At 42.8% G+C, this 22,546-nt stretch overlaps 1 protein-coding gene across 6 annotated transcripts in view; it reads right to left on the bottom strand.

Annotated features, from left to right (window-relative positions):
* Positions 1-9,785: 9,785 nt before the first annotated feature.
* Positions 9,786-22,546, bottom strand: part of CCDC91 (coiled-coil domain containing 91) — a 410,464-nt gene continuing 397,703 nt past the window's right edge. For 4 of the 6 annotated variants that reach the window (XR_007470045.1, XR_007470046.1, XR_007470047.1 and 1 more), the window contains one exon: positions 19,129-22,010. Coding sequence is in view for 2 of the 6 variants with exons in the window: in XM_049694214.1 (XP_049550171.1) it covers positions 12,703-12,789 (87 nt within the window). In the remaining 4 variants the exon portion in view is untranslated. Of the gene's footprint in view, positions 12,790-19,128; positions 22,011-22,546 lie in introns of those variants that run through there. The other 2 variants (XM_049694214.1, XM_049694216.1) reach the window with 2 other exon arrangements.

Raw genomic sequence — 22,546 nt, 5'->3', positions numbered from 1 at the left:
GAAGCCTGCACACCCCACTGAACAGTAGCCCCCGCTCGCTGCAACTAGAGAAAGCCTGCGCACAGCAACGAAGACCCAACACAGCCAAAAATAAATAAGTAAAATAAATTTTAAAAAAGAAACTAAAAATGTGGGTATATGTATATGTATAAGTGAATCACTTTGCTGTACATCTGAAATTAACACAACCTTGTAAATCAACTACACTGCAATAAAATATTGGGTTTTCTTTTTGTCCTATAACAAAAGAAAAATTTGCTAGGGTTTAGTTTTGATTTGTTTTGATTTTTTGACCCAGACTTTGACTCTTTAATATATTTGTCAGTTTGTTTGTTTTATTGAGGCCTAGAGTCCTGGATTTTCTTTCAAAATGGCAGGAAGAGGGTGAGGGTGGGATCTGAGGAAGAAACCAAACCAAATGAAACCCCTTGGCCCTGCAGAGAACTGAGCCAGCATGTGCCTGGAGCTGCCCTGGCACCTCGAAACAAGGGATCAGGTGGAGGGCAGCCTGGGGTGGAGGCCTCGATGATCAGTAGAGATGATACTAAGCCAGGGGAACGAACAGCACTGTTCCTGAGACAGGGTCCAAGAGAGGAGATAGGGTCAAAAGCCGCTGGTGCTGGGAATCACAATAGCAGCCAGGACAAATCACAATGGTGAAAGTCACATAAATGAGCTGCTGGGGAAAAAACAAGGGAAGGGTGTAGTCCGAGGTGTCCTCCCACGGTCCACGTCATTCCTGCCGGGCAAGATGGGCTCACTGCACAGTCTGGGACACTCCGGCTGCCCAGCTGCTGACACATGTGTTTACTTCCCTGACCCTCGTGTTCAAAGCACACTCAGCTGGGCTTTCTTCAAATTGTTTGGTATTGTTGAGTTATTTGGGCTCTTCTACGGTTTCTCACACAAAAGTCTAACTTATTCGTTTGTTTCTCTACCCTACTAGGCTGGAACCCATCACTCCTCTCTGTTGCCAGCGCCCAGCAAGTTACCAGCTACAAACAAGTAGCCCGAGTGGTGGGCAGTGGACGTGGAATTAGAATTAGGAAACAATGTCACTCGAGGATGTGTAAATCCCAGGACTTTTTTAAAAAGTGCCTACAGATTCCTTTTGGAACAACACGCAGATATTTAGATATCTGCATGCACACATATATTAAAGCCCAATATGTGAAATAACCATTTTGGTGTCCTTCTAGGCAAGCTGCCCCCATGTTTGGAGTGGGCTGGGGAGGTTGTTTTTAAGAGCTTTCTTTGCAGCTGGATCGTTCACTAACTCAATGGAGCTAAAACTCTCCCAAAGAAGCGCACTGTCCTCACGGAAATAGCTGAAAGAAACACACCAATTTTCTTGGCATGATGCAGCCAGGCAGGCTGCAATAGATTAGCTCTGCCCTTAACAACAAGTTTCACTGGGCTGATGAGAGATGTTATGGAAACGTATCAAGGGAAAGAGGACTCCAGCTTCAGCTGGCCAGCAGACCATCGGGTAATCACTGCAAGGAAAATACTGAACCGGCACCAAGACTCACAAAGCAGCTTATTATAAGGATTTAATATACAGTATTATGGAGACTCTGGACAGCGCTTGTAATGAGATACGGAGCCTCGCTCTTCTCAGCCCCTGGGTCACATTTGGACGGGATCCATTTCAACTCAAATTAGTTGCCATTTGAGACAATTTGGAGGCCTTGGCAAAACAACGTGGTCATCTCATCCCAGCTACCAGAAGAGCTGACGTCCCCAAAGTCAAAAATCCCAATGATGCAGCACATTGTCATGCTGTAGATTTCCTTTCACGGCAGAGATAGGAGTCCCGTAACATTATTTGAAGGATGCTCTAATCACAAACTTCAGCTCTGTGACCAGAAGGGCCAGGTTCCAGAGAGTCAAGATTGCAAAGTTTTAAAAAAAAGTTAAAGAAAAAAACTCTTCTGAGGCAAATTTAATTCTTCAGACTTCCTTTAAGAAAGCAAATGGTGGCTTGATAACTGTCCACTACTACAGACACCGGGAGGTTATTTCTCAGGGTCCAAGTCTGCCCTGTCCCAAAGTGCAGTTGAGGATTCCAGGGAAGGCATCTTCCAGGGCTGCGTGCTTTCATTAATGCCCACTTCCCTTGGATCCTACTCTACCCTTGCTTGTCCAGCTGTCTCCAGCTGTCACCTACCAAACGGCTGTGTTTGCACAACAGCAAGAATAAAGTTAGGTCAGCAAACTCTTGCTCTCTATCTCCATCTCTGACAGCTACACCCTGCTCTGCTACACCTTTGTTTCACAGAAGGTTAGGAAATAACAGGTCATCAGAAAAGGATGCTGAACTCCCAGGGGGGCTTCTGAAGGACTCTGAGGTCCTCTGAGCATCCTTGTTATGTCCACAGTCCACTACCTGCTGCCGTTATTGATGCAGACTCTCTCCTGCATTGTCTCAGCCAGAAAAATGGAGTGGCAGGTAGAGCTGGAGAAAAGGCTTGTGGACTCCCCCGCCTGCCCTTCTGGGTGCCCCTACATTCACCGCCACCATCTGGCATCTTGGACTCTTTCTTGTGGCTCTAACCCCACCGCATACAGAGTAGTTACAAAAATCTCCAAGCGCAGTGTTCCAGTAAACCAACATCTAGACTGACACATGCTTTCAGATTTTTGCACCCTGAAAATTACACAGAGCTGGGAAGTCACACTGTCCACATCTCTTCAAGTCTCTTCTCCTCAATCTGTCATCTTCTCGAGTCAGTGTCCTTGAAACATGAAGAGAGAGGATCTGGAAGCACCTCTACCCTCCCTAAAGAATTAACCACTTGATGGGCAGAGGCACAAAAATTGTCAGTTGAGGGACAGCATCAAAGGAATCCTTAGATACCAGAGTGGAGGAAGAGCACAGCTCTCTGGTCCTTAAGATCTTGTTCACTATCCACAAACCAACCAGAAATGAAACTCACAAATAAAATGACCTACGGTTAATCATGGATCCAAAAGGTCAATATACTGTCCTAACATCATGGAATAATAAAAAGAAAGTAATTTACAATTAAAAATGCGTGCCAGTGTACCTCTGCGCTCCACCTTCATGACGGAGGTAACCTGAAGCGTGACCTGATCAAGGTGTGCCTTACCGGCCGCATCACCACTAGGGGGGTCTGCTTTCGTGAAACTGCGGACAGCGCTCATAAGTTCTGAACAAAACAAAATGCAGTCTTCCACATTAGGTGCATTCCTTGAAGATTCAATCTACGTTCAAGCTGAGCAAAACATACTTCATGTAGATCTAGAAGATGGAGTTAGAGTCTAGGCCCAAGCAATTACAAACAGATTTTTCACCTTTGTGAATGTCCAGCAAGGACTCAAAAATCACAAAGGATGTGGGGCAATTCCCTGTATTGCGGGGCTGGGTGGCGCAGTGCGAGACATCCAGTGACCTTGCATCCTGATTCCTAGAGGTCAGTAGCTTCCCTCAAGCACTGTAACAACCTAAAATGTCCCCACCACTTTCCAAACTACCCTCCTCAAGAGCCATGAGCTGGAATATCAACCTAGGGACTTGATGCAGCTCTGTGGTGTGTCCCCCATAATTTACTGTAAAAACTTGTTCAATACCTGTCACACCCACTAAATTATAAGTTCTGAGGAAACCGGGCTATGCCTGTCCCTATCACCACTGTATTGCCTGACATGGACTAGGTGCTCAATAATATTTGTTGAATGAATCACTGAGGAAATGAATAAATGGATGGGTACCATATAGTCATCAAACTTGCTCTAGTATATAAGCATGGGCTAAGTCTATATTGCAATGCTTAAAGAAATCTGCCTTTAAAGATTTAACTTCAGGCTTAGTATCTACTTACATTAGATTGAAACGTAGTAACCCCCATGGAATCTTATGAGATGCCATCCTTATGAGAACATAAGAACACTCCTAACTCTGCAACAAGAGATTATCATACTAAGTGAAGTAAGTCAGAAAGAGAAAGACAAATACCATATGACATCAATTATATGTGGAATCTAAAATATGACACAAATGAACGTATCCATGAAACAGAAACAGAATCACGGACATAGAGAACAGACCGGTGGTTGCCAAGGGGGAGGGTGTTGGGAGAGGGCTGGAGTGGGAGGTTGGGGTTAGCAGATGTAAGCTTTTACATAGAGAATGGATAAACACCCAGGTCCTACTGTCTAGCACAGAGAACTATATTCATATCCTATGATAAACCATAATGGAAAAGAATATTAAAAAATAATGTATATATATATATGTATAACTGAATCACTTTGCTGTACAGAAATAATTAACACAACATTGTAAATCAACTATACTTCAATTAAAAAAAGAAAGAACACTCTTAACCCAATATCTGAAGTGCCCCGGTGATTTCTTGAGTCAGAATAACAGCGCTTTGTCCCAGAGAGCCAATATTGAGAGAAAGCAAAGAAGGGTAACCTCGCAGATCTAAAACCTTCCTCTGGTCCTGCCCGTTCCTTTCCTTTGTGGCTGCATTTGGTGCTCTCAGCCTGGAGGCCTGCAGTGGCTGGTCACATCTCAGAGAAAACCTCATGTCATAGGTAACATTTGGAGACCACCTTTGTTGGACTGGAAGTCAGGAAGGCTGGCTTTTAATGCCAATTTCGCCATTAACTAGCTATGTGACTTAGGAAAGTTCCTTCCCTTGTCTAAGTCTCTGTTTCCTTGTTCATAAAATGAAAGGATGAGACAAAGTTTCTGACGTTTCTTTCCAGCTCTAGTAGTTAACATTTCAGTGATATTTCACAACTGGGAATAAACAGGGATAGGTAGGCACAAAGTTGTGAAAAAGCTAGAACATGGCTTGTGGAAAAGGCAATGGTTAGAAACTGAACTTTGCCCAGTTAAGTGACAAAATACCCTGGGAACTTTGCAAAAGGAAAAGAAGGAAAGCAAGTCTGTTTAGATAGCATGGTTTCTGTAAAGTGAACTTAACTAATTTCACTCTCTGTCTAAAAACGTTTTATATTTCCTTTTGAATTAGCTGGCAGACCTCTTGCATGATGTATTCTTATTTTTCTTTACTTTCACTGTTCAAATAGGCCTCAACAGTAGGTCCTAAACTGTCCAAAATAGGCCCTACATTGTGACAGTGGCTAGCAGAAATGAGAATGAGAAATGAGAATCCAGACATCTCAGTGCTCACAACAGCAAAACGATGATTCTCTCCCTTGCAGAATCCTCGAAACTCTGAGCTTCAATTTAAAGATCAAACTCTGTCTTGTTTAGGCCTAAGCACATGCAAGATTAATACTGCAATTTTAAAGAGCTCTAATTTGGAGATTCTAAGATCATTTTAGGATTAGTCCGTGAAATCAGGGAATTGCTTTTTTCTGGAGAGAAAAGAGCAGAAATGCATTTATGTGGGTACAGGGTTTTATTTGAACAGTGGTCAGCCTCCAGCCAGTGTGGCTTTTTTTTTTTTTTTTAAGATGTTGGGGGTAGGAGTTTATTTATTTATTTTTGCTGTGTTGGGTCTTCGTTTCTGTGCGAGGGCTTTCTCTAGTTGTGGCAAGCGGGGCTCACTCTTCATCGCAGTGCGTAGGCGTCTCACTATTGCGTCCTCTCTTGTTGTGGAGCACGGGCTCCAGACACGCAGGCTCAGTAGTTGTGGCTCACGGGCCTAGTTGCTCCGCGGCATGTGGGATCCTCCCAGACCAGGGCTCGAACCCGTGTCCCCTGCATCAGCAGGCAGATTTTCAACCACTGCACCACCAGGGAAGCCCCAGTGTGGCTTTTAGAAGGGTTATCACCGGGCTTCCCTGGTGGCGCAGTGGGTGAGAGTCTGCCTGCCGATGCAGGCGACACGGGTTCGTGCCCCGGTTCGGGAAGATCCCACATGCCGCGGAGCGGCTAGGCCCGTGAGCCATGGCCGCTGAGCCTGTGCGTCCGGAGCCTGTGCTCCGCAACGGGAGAGGCCACAACAGTGAGAGGCCCGCCTACTGCAAAAATAAATAAATAAATAAATAATAAAAATAAGGGTTATCACCTACAGCAAGGCATCAGGCCAGGTGGTGTACATGTGTCATCTGTCCAGCTCTATTGGCTACAGAAGCATCTCAATGCCCACACCCCCGCCCTTATGCACCAGACTGGGCCCACTCCCCAAAAGCATCTCCAGGTATCTGCCGATCAGCTTTCTTCTAAGATGCTAAGAAACACTGGGGCTGCATGAGAACCGTGTGTTTATGGCGGGGAGGAAAGTCAAGCATGAATGCACGAGCTCTACCACGTGAAGTACCGCCTTACTCCTTGTACTGAAGGAATCAAAGGAAGAACAGGAGGTGTTGATTGTTCAGCTCCGTATCCACCTGCCAGAGGATCTTGACGTAAGCGAATTGCAGAGAATTCCACTCGAAAGCTTTATCCATCTTCAGTGACTTGCAGTTGGGCATGAGAAGGAGAGATACATTAGCTCTGTATGTGTGTGTCTGTGTTTGTGTGTGTGTGTGTGTTGTGCTGGGGCAGGGCCCAGGCTTTTGAACGACACCACGCAGCCTCAAACTCCAAGAGCGTGACACAGAAACTGTGAGCATTTTACTACAGAGCAAGGTAGGAAATCCCTGAATGCGATTTGAAAGCTCCAGGTTACGCTTTTTCATCATGAATGCAGAGCTCCCACCTAGGTGACTTCCCACTGATCGTCAGAGACTTGAACCACATCCACTCCAGGTTATAAGCAGTAGAGGAGGAGGGCATGGCACAAATCATATGGAATGTGCCTCAAGTAGGCCTTTCCTCCAATTTCTCAGAAAAAAATGGAGTGAACAGACGGCCAAGGCCGCTGAAGGGCTAAAGCAACAGCCTCGTCTCTCCCCATTAAAGCCTTTAAAAGCTTAATATAGTTTTCATTTTTTCAGCATTCATTCAAATCTAAAAGTCTCCCACCTTTCCTCCAAATCCCCTCCCCCTGGAATTGGCTGCTCTAGGAGCATCTTCCTTGCTATTACTAGTGGATAATTGCTTAACATTTTCTAGAGGTAATTAACTTTGCCTTTGAAATGAAAGAAATCCCTAAATTGAGCAATACGATGAAAGCCATTCTTTCATGTAATTTAGTCTCATCAGCCAATACCAGCCATTAAGTACATCAATTTCTAGCTCAAAGGCAGTGCTGAAGAATAAGGAGTGGCAATATTTTAAAGAAAAAACTCAAGGTCTTAACACTGTCAATCTCAATTTCTTCAGAACAGGGTTCCCGAAGTGACCGCCTGATGGCAAGAGGCCTGTGTTTCTGTTTAAGCTTCACACAGTGACCTTGAGAGAGGGCATCTGTTAGAAGGAATGCATGTCAAGCTGACAGCAAGAAGCTAGGTGTTGCAAGCATACCTGAAGGCTCTGGAGGTTCACTGGGGACTGAGAATTCTGTGTGAAAACTGAATTTCTATTAACATTTTTAGAAAAACCAGTCTGTCATATTGCAAAGAGCTCTGATATCCTACATAGTTTGTCAATCCCACCAGCATTTGTGTGCACGCCTGTTTCAGGATTAACTAGATAAGCATCTCCTTTAAGATCATAGGTTCTGGGGTTGGGAGACCCTGCAGACAGCATTTTGTCTCCCATCTCCACCTCAGGTTGTGTCCAACTGATTTCAGACTGATGGATATCAGAATTTTCCTCTGGCCAAAAGAAAGATTTCCAAGATGGAGACTAAACAACATCCCCTGGTATCTTGTTCCAAAGGTTGGGAAAGTTCTGTGCCAGGAAACCACTTTGTGGTTGCATTAGACGCTCTCCGCCGCCCTGCGGTTAGGGGAAGTCAATTTACCGCAGGGCTTTTATCACCCAGCGGCTGCATTTAAGCTTTCTGGGTGACCCTGGCCCACAACCCAAACCAGAGGAAGGCCCTGAGGAGCTTTTTAAGGACCATCCAGAAACCCTCACAGATGCAGGGGATCCATGCTAGATCCGGATCTTCAGAAATAGAGATTTAAAAAAAAAAAAAAAAAAAAAGGTGTGATGATCACTTTGGCGCCCTCTAGGGGCAGCTTATTGCCATCTTGAGATTGTGAAATAGTAAGTTTGGGGGCTTTCAGGTCAGTATAGAGACAAACATCTTGTTAGCTATTTCCTCATATGGCTTACCAGTACCCTTTCCTACATTCTTTTTGTTGATTATTTTACATGACCACAGGATCCCTTTTCTCATGGAAACTTCATCATAAAATCCCGTACCAAAGGGGAAAAAGAAAACCAACAACAACAAAAAAATTAAAGCCAGGGATTTTGATTGTGTCTATCAGTTATGTTTATTTTGATGCAAGCATTGAAGACAGCTCCTCAGCCATTCTTTTTAAATGTTTCCCATTCACAAACATGTTATTTGAGTTGGTTTTCATCCCCCTTTAACAAACGGGGACCTCTGGCATGATGCATAATATTTAAGAGCACGGAGGTTAGCGTCTGACTGACTGCAATTCCCAGCACCATTACTTAACTGTCTCTGGGTAAAAGCTACTTAACTTCTCTGTGCTTCAGCTTCCGCAAGTGTCACATCACTCAAATACGAGTGTCTTCCTCTTCTGATCGCTATGAAAATTAAATGAAATAATGCCTATAAAGCAAGTCATCATCCTTCACCTGACTCCAGTAAGTCTAGGTGCTCAAGGCAGAGAGTGGAGAACACTCAGGGGCCACGTAACGAAAGCACCCGCCTCAAAGGGCGGTTGAAGGTATTAAGTTTAGTTAATGAAGGCAAAACACTGCAATCATGTTTAGCCCCTAGTGAACAACTGAATTTGTTTGCTGTTGTTGTTTTCCTTGTTAATATCTCCATTTTAGTGGAGCAAACCTAAAACATCCAGAGGTTACAAAACTTGCTTAGGAAACAGACAGTAAGCAGTGGAGAAAATCCATCTACCTCCATGCTCAGAAATCCATCTACCTCCATGCTCCGTGCTCTCTACCATTATGCCCTCTCTCTGTGCAGTAAGCGTTACTGTCAGTATTACTTTGACAGGAGGAATACGTTTCAAGTAGGCCTGCTGCCACCTTACTGAAGAGAAGTTTCTAATCCATCGGCCTGCGAAGCGTACGTCCTGCAGCATGAACCTACTGACAGACACTAAAAATGCAATCATCTAGCAACCAGTCTTCTGGTGGCCTAGGGCAGAAATCCTGAACATTTTTGTTTTAGAGTAAGAAGTTATTTTCCTGTTGTTAAAATCTTTGAGTTGATCTGGGAGAGGGGAGACGGTTGATAAGGAATTTAAAGAAGGAGTATCGAGAGGAAAGCAGGAACATGTTCTTACGGAGTCTTTTCACCAAGCTGAGCTCTGAGTCAAACACCCTGGCAACTTCGGACCTTTCCCTAGAAACGGTTCCAGGCCACTCCACCTTCTGACTACATCATCAGAGGTGTCTAGCAGAGGACACTCCTGTTCCCCTGAGAAGTGGTTTGAGAACTTTCATTTCTGTTGAACTCGGATAGAGATATTCTATGCTTACCATCATTAGTGTTTCTAATGCAGTTATGATAAATATGCTCCCTGACGGATGGTTTTCTTTTTTTTTCTTTTTTTTTTTGCGGTACGCGGGCCTCTCACTGCTGCGGCCTCTCCCGTTGCGGAGCACAGGCTCCGGACGCGCAGGCTCAGCGGCCATGGCTCACAGGCCCAGCCGCTCCGCGGCATGCGGGATCCTCCCGGGCCGGGGCACTCTCAACCACCGCGCCACCAGGGAAGCCCCATGGTTTTCTTTTTCTCCTCCTTTTCCTTTTTCTCCTTCCCTCTCCCCTTCCCTTCCCCCTCCCCCTCCCCCCCTTTGTCTTCTTATTCTTCTATTGAGATATAATTGACACACTGCACTGTATAAATTTAAGATGTACAGCATAATCATTTCACTTACATACATCATGAAATGAAAACCACAATAAGTTTAGTGAACATTCAGCATCTCATATAGATACAAAATAAAGAAAAATATATTATTTTCCTTGTGATGAGAACTCTTAGGTTCACTTTCTTAACAACTTTCATATATAACATACATCAGTGTTAATTATATTCATGTTGTACATTACATCCCTAGTACTCATTTATCTTGTATCTGGACGTTTGTGCCTCCTGACTGCCTTCATTCAATTCCCCCTCTCCTCACCCCCGCCTCTGGTAACCACAAATCTGATCTCTTTTTCTGTGAGTGTATTTGTTTGTTTTTGAAGTATAACTGACCTACAACACTATGTTAGTTCCTGGTGCACAACACAGTGATTCAATGTTATTTCTATACATTTCAGAAAGGATCACCACTATGTCTAGTTACCATCTGCCTGGTTTTCTCCACTATCTTTGTCAGCATTTTACCAGCTTTGCTCTCTAAGCTGCTAAACCTCAGAGCCTTCTCTAGTCAAGGATTTCCCATTGATTTTAGTTTCCAGAAATAGATTTCCAATGGGGCAATGAAACACTTATCTCTAGATCATTACCATTGGTGAAAAGTCTCCTGCTATTCTGCTTATAGTCTACAACTGCTGAGGCTGTGGAAACTCAAATCTCTGAGGTCGTCTTATTTTGTCTGAGGGCAGAGATAGTTTGTTGTTTTAGGGAAGGCACTCACTCCTTAGATATTTTCTAGCTATTGGGCAGGAAAAAAAGAACTGTTGGAAATTACTAAGTTTTTCTGATGTTAAGGTGCAAAAAAAAATCTGTACATAAAAGAGGTGCTTTCTTCAGAGATATTGCTGAGATGTATGCTTACCTTTGAGTTCAATTTGGCCATGAGACTTCCTAGAACATTTTTCTACCTTCTATCCCTTATTTAGGCAAGGTGATAAAATACATCATAGGTTAGTTTAATCTTTTTCGCATGCTGTATAAGAAGGAAAGAGGCCCACTAAAGAGAATCACTAATAACAGTACAAGCAATGAGACAACAATGATAATTCCACTTGGCATTTATTTTTATATTGGTGTTTACTATGGAAAGTTCAAGTGTTGTATGTCAGGTCGTAGATGGACTCTCAGGTGTGTTATTGCTCCCATTAACAGATGGAAAAACTGAAATTGTAAAGGTATCTGTCTCATTAAAGGGCTCAGAATAAATAATTCAGTGGACCTTGTTATGCAGTTTGAAGTAAGTAAATGGCTGGGGGCAATCTGGAGAAGCTAGAAGAACTATATGGAAAAGAGAATGGGAATTGAGGTTGGGAGTTGAGAGTGAGGGAGAGTTCTAGAAAATATTAGAGAGTAGTGAGTATGCAAAGTAGTAAAGATAGGGAAGAATGGATTTTTATGTTTTGCTGCTTTTCTATGGCATAAAAATGTACTTCCTCTACCCCAGCCCCACCTTTGACTGCGTCCTGAGAGATAAAGATATGAATTTGTTCAGATTATATGTTCGTTGCTTGTCGGACTGTGTCCTATGTGAGATGGAATCATGATGCTTCCCAGCCTCTTGTCTGTCTGGCACAACCTTGTTCTGTCTCTGAAATGATCCCATGTGTTAGGGTGTTTCAACATGGAAATGCTCTCACCAGAAGCTGAGGAGGAAAGGAAATAGGAACTTTCCTTGAGTCTGGAGGGTTAGAGGAGCGTCCTGTTCAAGGGAAGCAGGACTTGTTAGAACTTTTCCCACCTCCTGCCCTTCACCAGCCCTGTAGCGTCCACTCCAGCTGAGGTTTTCAGAGCCTTACACTTAACCCTGCCCACACAAAGCCTGCACTTACATCTCTATCTCCTGTCTTCCTTTACATACTCCAGGCTGTAATTAACCTCTGTCTTTCAAAAAATCTCTGCCTTCCGCTCTCTGTGTTCCATAAACACTCCCATGCCCTCATGATATCTTAAATACCTCCTAGAGAATCAAGTGTCTCCAAACTTTTCACTTGGTCAACTAGGTGATGATATTGTAACTATTAGAGGCCCTTCAGGATAAGGAACATGTATGGGTGCAGGGAGTGAACTTTTCAGATGTGCAATTTACAGTCCCTCTAAAACATCCAGGAAGAATTGTTCTCCCATTAGAGCCTTTTACTGAGGGATGAAGTTAAAACAGAACAGTCTGGGCTTCAGACACCAGACAAGAATGTGACAGAAGGGGAATACAGTAGCAGCAATGGGCTCCCCCTTTTGACCAGCCAAGAAGAAGATGTGAAGGGAGGTAGAGTGGCTTCAGGGAGAAAAGGGAGTTTGTGACCCCAGCATCTTTGCTTTAAGAAAGAAACCTTGCTCCCAAACATTTTCTCCATGCTGCTTAAAAGTCTACCAATTAGATTAATTTGAGTTAATATTCAAATATCTCAAAATGAGACCATCGTTCTTTCATCTCTTCCTGTAAGTTGGTTTCATAAACACTTGTTTCCTTCCTTGCTTTATCAAGGTTTCTAAGAGGGTGAAACAGAACCACACTCTTGGGACCCTAGAGTATAAGACCAACACAAAAGTGGTGGGGTGAACAATCACTGAACAGAAAAAGATGCTGATAACTTTTGTTCTGGTATCAACCCAGAGCCACGAGGCCAAAGGAAGGCCAGGCCACTGATGTGAACCTTGCATCTGAGCCCTGTTTTCAGGCATTACCTCGAGGGTTTCCAAGGTTCCAGACTTGTGTTCTCTTACTGTAGAGTCCCTAGCTGTGGCCTCCAAGTTAGTCCTAGACATTGGCAAAAACAATACAAATGCCATGTGTGTCCCCCTATTTATCCTGGGGGCTGTTTTCAAATTTAATCCAGCTCACTATGGCCCCAGGAAGCATTCTGTTCTCTCTCCCATCTTCAAGGTCAAGAACTTGAGTCCTGATTGTTGAGAAAAGCCAGACTTCTCCTAGGAAAGAAACATCTTTGTTAGAGAAGTCTGTGTCAGATTATTTTGTCTGTTAACAGCAGAACCAGAAGATAATGAGGACTATTTGAAAGAGAGTAGCATTGACAAATGGTACACATTTTTGAACTCATTTCAAAGTACAAACTCCTATTTCATTTCGTTTTCTAAGGCTCTGAATAACTTATAGACAATTTAATTGCCTGTATTTGGAATAGGGAATTCCTAAAATGCTGAGTATAATATTTGGATTTAAAGAAAAAGACACCATAATAGAGGCCATTGTTCAAGTAAGTAGAGACAGGTTCATGTATTTCAAACCTTGGATAAAATATAAAGAAGATCATTGAGCTCTAATTTGAAAGAATTCCACTGAAAGCCCCAGAAAACAATCCACTGTGAGAATATGAGACAGAATTATAATATTTACTGGACAATTGTTTGCTAAGAAGCATTTATTTTATATCACTTTTTAACAAGACCAAACTGTCAAACTGTTTAAAATTCCATTGGAAAAATGTGAATTATCACAAAATTGTTTACTTTTTTATCCTTTCATGTATATTGGATTACTCATGGAAGACAATGGAAAGAATCTGAGAAATCCTAGTTTTAGGAGTAACTCAGACTGCATTTCAGAAATATTATAGACTGTGTAAACCAATGCGACTTTTGGACATGTATTAACATAGCTGCAATACTATTGGTGCTGTGTAAGGCACAAAGAAATGAAAAACTCCAGCATTATCAGCAGAGATGATCCTTTGGAAGATGATGGTGCAAGTTAAACATTCTTCCCGTACATATAGTGATCATAGGAAAAAAAGAATCATCTTTATCTTGTTTTGCTAAATACCATTAGCTCCAGCAGCTATGATTCATAACTCATACAAATAATACAGGTCCTTTTAAACTGGCTCTGGAATTATGGAATTATCACCTATGAAGGTATTGCAATCATATATATCCTAGATCATTCACTGAACATACATCCATGTAAAATCATGTTTAGAACAAGGCTGAATTTTCTTGGTATTAAAATCACTTTTGATTATTCATTCTAATACCAAATGGGCATTTCCACCTTTTTCTATATCTGAGTTTCAGAGACATAGATAACTTACAATGATGCAACAGTTCTTAGCTGCATGAGGATCACCTGGAGGGCTTGTCACAGCAGATGGCTGGGCCCGCCTCCAAGTTTCTGAGTCGGTACAACTAAGGTGGGGCAGAGAATGTGCTTCTAACAAGTTCCATGGGATGCTGCATTCCTGGGAACCACACTTTGAGTACCACTGCAATAAAGGAATCTGGGTAGCAGAGCTAAAAGCAATTTTAGGAAAAAAGTCTTTATGTATGGGTCTGGCTGGTATTGTAGAAAATGAAAAGAAATCCAAGCTTTCCCCTAAAGGCCCAGCCTCTCTGTGGCCTCCACCTCCACACAGAGCCCTCTGCCTCCTGTCTTTCCAGTTCTGTCTTTCCCACCTCCAGTTCTCAAAAGCGCTTGCAGATCTTGCTACCTTAATTTACCCTAAAATGTAACTTAATCACAGCAGTTAGTCCTCTCAGAAAGCTTTGCATTTTGAAGTGGATCAAAACTATAAACACAATAAATGAAATCTGAACAATGAAAAGGCATTAATTTTAAATGGGAAAAACTTTGTTACATCTTCACTCTCTTGCCTTCATTACACCAGAGTGACCTAAAAGTCAAATCTCTCCATGCTACTTTCTTACTCAAAGTCTTCAATGACTGTCCTTCTCCTACAGGCAAATTTTAAATGCTTAGCCAGACTTCCAGGCCTTTCATTTCAGTTATTATATTGTTCAACTCTGTTTGTTCTTTAAATCTTCTAGCTCATTGGTAAACATTTCTTGTATCTTCTCAGTCTGTGCCTCTGTTCTTTTTCTGAGATCTTGGATCATCTTTACTTTACTATCATTACTCTGAATTCTTTTTCAAGTAGATTGCCTATCTCCATTTCACTTAGTTGTTCTTCTTGGGTTTTAACTTGTTCCTTTGCCTGGAACATATTTCTCTGCTGTCTCATTTTGTCTAACTCTCTGTGTTTGTGGTCTCTGTTCTGCAGACTGTAGGACTGTAGTTCCTCTTGCTTCTGGTGTCTGCCCCCTGGTGGGTGAGATTGGTCCAAGGGCTTGTGCAGGCTTCCTGGTAGGTGGGACTTGTGCCTGCCCACTGGTGGGTAGAGCTGGGGTTTGTCCCTCTGGTGGACAGGGCCGTGTCAAGAGGTGTGTTTAGAGGCAGCTGTGGGTTCAGTACGACTTTAGGCGGCTTGTTTGTTGATGCGTGGGGCTGTGTTCCCACCCCATTGGTTGTTTGGCCTGAGGTGTCCCAGAACTGGAGGCTGCAGGCTGTTGGATGGGGCCAGGTCTTGGTGCCAAAATGGCGACCTTCAGGACAGCTCACAGTGATGAGCTCTGGGGTCTCTGCCAATAGTGTCCTTATCCCCACAGTGAGCCACAGCCAACCCTCACCTCCCCAGGAGACCCTCCAAGATCTGCAGGTAGGTCTGGCCCAGTCTCCCATGGAGTCACTGCTTTGCCCTGAGTCCCAGTGCACGTGAAACCTTGTGTGCATCCTCCAAGAGTGGAGTCTCTTTTTCCCCCAGTCCTGTGGAACTCCTGCACTCAAGCCCTGCTGTCTTTCAAAGCCAAATGCTCTGGGGGCTCCTCCTCCTGATGCCAGACCCCCAGGCTGGGGAGCCTGATGTGGGGCTCAGAACTCTCACTCCTGTGGGAGAACCTCTGTGATATATTTATTTTCCAGTTTGTGGGTCACCCACCCAGTGGGTATGGGATTTGATTATATCGCTAAAGTGCCCCTCCTACCATCTCATTGTGGCTTCTTCTTTGTCTTTGGATGTAGGTTATCTGTTTTTGTAGGTTCCAGTCTTTTTTGTTGATGGTTATTCAGCGGTTAGTTGTGATTTTGGTGTTTTCATGAGCGGAAGTGAGCTCAAGTCCTTCTATTCCACCATCTTGTTCTTGTCTCCTCTCAGGCCTTTCAATATATCCCACTACCTACCTATTCAACCTCATCAGCCACCTCTCCCTCCTTCCACTTTATATACAACAATACTGAACTGTTTCAGATTCTCTGAAAATGTCCTATTCTCAGGATCAGCTACATAATTTCTAGGCCCCAGTAAAATATAAAATTGCAGGACCCTTTGATCAAAATGCAGTAAAGACTTTCAAGACAACAACAACAGAGCTTTTGTCCAAGTACAGAGGTCTGAGCATGGGGCCCTATGGACTGCAGGTCACATGCCCATGAAGCAACCCTGACTATTCTGGAGACATAATCCCTAAGTCCCTTGGCGCTTGTCTTGAGGCATCACAGAGAAACAGTGAAAAGTTTTTATTTCCTTTTGCTCTGAATTAGTATCTTTAGATTTGCTGAACTTTGAATGCAAGAAAGCATGTGAGCATCACCAAGCATTTGTTCATTTTTCAGGAAAGCTCTTGCACAGACAGAGAGCTCAATGTATTACCTTGATCCTGGCACCACTGACTCTCCTTACACCACTGTCATGGTCTCCCCCTCTTTGGTACCTTTGGTACTAGTCCCTCCTCCTGCAATGCCATTCACCTGCTTCTCATCTGATAACCCCCGACTCATGCATCAGCTGCTCAGCCTATGCTCCTCCTGGACTGTGAACCCTCTCCCAACACCCGGGGCACACTCGACACTTGGTGCAGTCTTGACTTGAGAGGTGAGTTCACTGGGTTTTGATCATGTTCACATGAACATCTTATTCACTAGACTCCAGGTGATTCCAGGTCATCGACAGTGCCTTCCTCTCTGTATCTGCAGAATCTAGTACAATGCCTGGATTTCGGGAGGGACTCAAAAATGCTTATTAAATGAAAGGATTGGTGATCACACATTATAACATTTTTCACTAATTCAAAGATAGTTTCTCAGAAGAAAGATAGCTTAAATGTGATTCAGTCTTTTGGAACTACTAGGTGAGGTGGTCAATTTACCTCAGAGAGAGGACACTTTGAGGCAAGAACCAAACTCCTTGGTCTCTCAAACCTAATCTAGGTGGGTGTGACCCCCAGAGATGTGTTCAGTCCTGCTCAGTGGAGGAATCTAACACACGGGAGAGTCTTCAAGAATCATCAAGAATGCCTTTCCTAGACTGGTTTCATGTGGGAACTTTGATTCTTCATTCAAATATCAGCACTTGTTTGAGGCCTACAGTCAGTTTTCCAGGGCTGATGATCTGGTCTGTGGTTGATTTAGGTCCTTTGCCCCTCTTCCTCTTTCATGACTTCTGACATTTCACTGTTGCTCTAGCATGAGTGGGTGGAGAAAAACCTTACGAGCTGAAATTCAAACCAGTAATGTCTACTTTTTGCAAATGCATAGTTCATCTATGAATTTCATGTACTCCACCTCTTCATCCCTGGCTGACACGTAAAATTTGAGCACTGGCAGGATATCTTATTTACTTAGGTATTTTTCTCCAACTTGCATATATATACTCTTTTAGGCATGTTTTTAGACAATAGCCAAGAAACTTTTTTTTTACTATAATCTTTGCAGTTACCTTTTAGCAATTGGTATGTACTTTGTCCTTGCAAACAGTCTAGGACTGAGGCAGCATCTGGTAGGGTTTTTCTGGCCAGGCAAGGAGAAAGAGAGCTAGTTGTTCCTGACTTTCTCCCTAGATTGCTGCTTCTCAGTCTTTCTCTCTTTACCACTGTTTGCTCTCTTGAAGCTGATGGGCTTCCATCCCTCACAATGCCTCCAGCCCTGTGGACATCATGAATGAGCTGGGACAAATGGGTCTGAACCTAAATCTCAAAAGGCAAGAACATCCCCATGTTAGATTCATCTTCAGACAGTTACATCCACCAGCTGCTCTGAAATCAAATCCTGGCTGCCTAAACCAAGCCACTAGTTATGGAGTGACAGGGAGCACATGCAGAAGTCTGCATTGAACCAGGAACCCATCTCAATAGAGCGGTCACTTTATCCATTGCTTGGATGTGAATGGTTCTGTTCTACTCTGAACCTGTTGGGGTGGACTTTTTATTCCTTTACGCTGAGCTTTGTCACCATGTGTTCCCAATCTGAGCCCTGTTTGCTCAGACTCTTAATTCATTTAGGAGCCTTGGAAGCTGCTTTTCTAGAGTTAATCTGGACTTGCTGGAAGAGAGTTCAACAGGTTCTATAGTTTATGCCAATCTAATACCTGAACCCGCTCTCTCACTGCCATACCCGGGGTGTGTATTACCTTTCCCTGAATACTACCGAGGATGGAAAATTAACTGCTGTCTGAGGTCACCCACTTAATCCTGAGTAGCTCTTTTAAAAATATCTTCTTTTCATAAACCAGATGTCAGCTAAAGTCAACTCGCCCTTTTAGATTTAAATGAAATTGTTTTGAATTCTCATGCCTTATGAGGTAAGCCATTTAGAGACTTTTTCAAGCTCTGTTAATCTTTGGCATGTGGACAGGAGGTTGTTTACAGTTGTCCTGGCCACCTCTGGCTAAGGCCTGATCACTCCACGTATGGCCCCTCTCTTGTCTATGCCTGGTCTCCCTTCTGTTTTCCCTGTCCCTCCACACCAAGCGGTCACCTTGTTCCTGTTTCAGCATTCCCCTTGAGCATGTCTCAAACACAAGGCTGTTTAAGTGTGTGCACCACACTGTTATAGGAGAATTGGGGCAACTGTTGGAGATTTTAGAGCAGCAACCAACTTATGATTAAATATTAGACATTCCCAGGCTTGAAAACCTTTCAGCCATCTCATCACCAGGGGCCTCTCTCCCTGGACACCTTTCTCTGTAGCTCCCACCTCCCACCATGCTTGGCCTCTTCTCTTAACTCTTCCCCTTTTCTGTCTAACTTCTTGCTTATATCCCAAATTCCAGTTTACTTTCTCTGTAGAGAAACTTGGTGTTGCTTTTGTCTTCTTCAAGACTTGACCTTGGGACCTCCTGTCCCACACCCAGGGCAGTTTATCAATGTGTTTTCCCCAAAATAGCCCTCTCCCTAAAAGTCTTGTGCCAGATGTTACCCTGTCCCCATGTGGTTACCTAAAGCCCAGGTCGGACTCACTGTCGCTTCTATCCAGTTCATTACAACCTGCCCTGTCTTGGCCGACCCTTTGCTCTGGGGACACTGCTGAAGACAGAAAGAACACAGGCTTTGGAGTTAAATCACTTTGAAACCCAGATGTACTACTCATCCGTTTTGTGACACCTTTTCTAGACCACGTTCCTCAGCTCTGAAATGTTGATAATTATATCTTCTAAAGGATTTGTGTGAGAGTTTGACTAGGAATATACCATGTCTGACAGATAGTAGACACCAGAAGTTTTATTTCCTTTTCATAAAATAAAATGGAGAACAGGCTTGAAAATCTCCCAAGCCAATAAAACCATTGAAGTTATGTAAGCAAAATTAAATCTAGCTTGTTTCATGAACATAAGCACAACTTAGGTTATTTCTTGTAAATGCCACAGATAATCATAAAAGAAATTTAATTCATCATAAAAGTAAGATAATCACTTTTAACCAATCCTCTGTCATCTGGAAACCACCACTGAAATAACCAATCACTGTGAAGGGAAACACCTTCCTCATTTTCAGTTTATGAGCATCTCATAACCTCATATCTCTGTGCTTCATACCAGTTTGGGGTTTGAAGTACCCCTCATGGTGAACAATTTTTTTCTCACTCAATAAAATATTCACATCAAGTAAAGCTCTCTAGTTTTCTTTTAACACTTTCCTCTCTGCCAGCCTCAAACTTCAGCACTGATGAGGATGAAAATTCCCCAGCCTGGCTGGATGCCTGTTTACTTCGACCTCTGACCCCTACCTACTTGATATCTCAGCTCTCCTGGACATTGAAGATGGTCCCTGCTTTGGCTGTCATCAGTCAGCCACTCCCACTCCATGCTCCAGATGTCTGGAACTACTCAGTGTTCCCAAACTTACTTTTTCTCATCTCTGGAGTCCTGTGATGCTATTCTCTGCCTTTTCACATGGGCAGCTTCTACTCAGGCTTCACCTAAATATCACCCTCTCTTCCAGAAAACCACCCCTGATTCTCCAAGACTGAGTTGGATGTCACTACTACATTTTCCTCTAGCACCCTGTAAACATCCCCATGACGTCCCCCAGCATAGGGTTTTAAAATCACTGGTTACTTGGCCTCCCTGTAGACTATAAGCTTCCTGAGGCAGAAGTAGACTCTTTTTTTTTTTTTTTTTTTTTGCGGTACACGGGCCTCTCACTGCCTTGGCCTCTCCCATTGCGGAGCACAGGCTCCGGACGCGCAGGCCCAGCGGCCATGGCCCACGGGCCCACCCGCTCCGCGGCATGTGTAATCCTCCTGGACCAGGGCACGAACCTGTGTCCCCTGCATCGGCAGGCGGACTCTCAACCACTGCGCCACCAGGGAAGCCCAGAAGTAGACTCTTATCAACGTTTTATCCCTAGGCAGAGGCACATAGCAAGCCTTCAAGAATGTTTGTATTTTCTTTGCTTTAGGAGATAGGTCCAAAAAAATATTGCCACGATTTATGTCAAAGAGTGTTCTGCCTATGTTTTTTTCTAGGAGTTTTATGGTTTCATGTCTTACATTTAGGCCTTTAATCCATTTTGAGCTTTTTCTTTTGTATATGGTGTGAGGAAATGTTCTAATTTCATTCTTTTACATGTAGCAGTCTAGCTTTCCCAGCACCACGTATTGAAGAGACTATCTTTTTTCCATTGTATATTCTTGCCTCCTTTGTCATAGATTAATTGACCATAGGTGAGTGGGTTTATTTCTCAGCTCTCTATTCTGTTCTTTTAATCTATGTGTTTGTTTTGTGCCAGTACCATGCTATTTTGATTACTGTAGCTTTGTAGTATAGTTTGAAGTCAGGGAGAATGATATCTCCAGTTTTGTTCATTTTTCTCAAGATTGCTTTGGCAATTCAGGGTCTTTTGTGGTTCCATATAATTTTTAATATTATTTGTTCTAGTTCTCTGAAAAATGTCATGGATATTTTGATAGGAATTGCATTAAAATCTGTAGATTGCTCTGGATAGTACGGAGAGTATTACACTTAGTGAAATAAGTCAGACAAAGAAAGACAAATACTCTGTTACTTACATGTGAAATCTAAAAACTAAAACAAATGAATATGTATAACAAAACAGACTCACAGATATAGAGAATAAACTAGTCGTTATCAGTGTGGAGAGGGGAGGGGTGAGGGGTGAGATGGGGTAAAGGATTAAGAGATACAAACTACTATGTATGAAATAAATAGGCTACAAGGATACATTGTATAGCACAGGGAAATATAGCCATTATTCTGTAATAACTTTAAATGGAGTAAAATCTACAAAAATATTGAATCACTAAGTCGTACACCTGAAACTAATGTAATATTATAAATCAACTATACTTCAATTTTAAAAAAATGAATATTTGTAGTTGAATAAATCCATACTGCCTCGCTTCCATGCTGTGTGACTACTCACAGTCCTGACAAGACAGACAATAAGCCTAACCTTTTAATCAGTTGACAACCATCTTTCTTCCCCCTTACCATCACTGCCCCCAACCACATATACGTTACCATAAGAATGTATTTCTCTGAGCAGTAAAGATGTAAGATCTATATTTCACTTATCGTTGATAAAAGAAGTTGTATAAAATGGATGAGACATCTAGATAAAGAACAATAAACTGTAAAAATGTTCGGCGAATGAGAGCTCAGATGCTCTAGTTAAATGGCATTTCATAATTGATAGATAACACTGGGAAGAGGGAGAAATATTTAATGAGAGATTGTGGAAAAGGCAAAAGTAAAAACACAATTTGTGAACACAGTGGTTGATGCAAGGGCTTTTCCAGTCCTACAGACAATATAATACCTTACCTTTGTTGTACTCCATGGTTAACCAGTGCTTGCATATGCAGAAGGAAAGAAATTTTCTTCCTGCCTCTCCCTTTGTTTGCCTATCTTGGAAATAGCTTCAGAGATAAGAGACATTCAGTTATGGCTCACAGATATAACTGAGCTGTCCTGCACAAGTAGTTCTTAAAACAAGTCCAGAAATTTCCAAATGGAATTAGAAGCACTGAGATCACCATGAAGATGCAAGAGAGCTAGTCAGAGATGACCAAGAAAGTGTGCTGTCCTCTCATTTGGCATCTCATGAGTGGCTCCTCAGGCCTCCTGAAAGAAAATAAATTAGAGATGCCATGATAGCTGTCACAATCCACATCTCACTAACATGCAATGTTTAAAAATTTTAAGTGAACAAATAAAATACCTTGGAACATATTCTCTGTTTCGGGGCTAAACAATTTCGTTTTAACTATATAAAATTCCAAACCAAAGCCCTTAAATGTAAACAGTTAGTAGTAAAATTGGTACAAAGTAAAGATGATCATGATTATGATTTATGGACGTACCACATGGATTATCTTAATTGCAAAACTAGCTCAGCCTCTGATGCGGTTGGAGTCCCGGGACAGAGGTTAACAGAAAGCACCGCTGCCCACTTAGCCAGGCGTACCCTTTCTTCAGACTAGGGCGTACCCTTGCTTCAGACTAGGGCATTCTTTTCGGTGGGGGGAAAGAGCTGTATGATTTCACTGGCATTTCCATATGAGAGATGACATCTAAGAGAAAGCAAGACATTTGGTTGCTTGGAGGGACTGTTCTATAGATGATTTTAGGCAAGTTATTTGCCTCTGAGGCTCAGATGC

The sequence above is a fragment of the Orcinus orca genome, chromosome 11, assembly GCF_937001465.1.
Source record: "Orcinus orca chromosome 11, mOrcOrc1.1, whole genome shotgun sequence".
NCBI classification, from domain to species: domain Eukaryota; kingdom Metazoa; phylum Chordata; class Mammalia; order Artiodactyla; family Delphinidae; genus Orcinus; species Orcinus orca.
The sequence above is the reverse complement of the archived record's forward strand: the minus strand, read 5'-3'. Positions and strand labels throughout refer to the sequence as shown.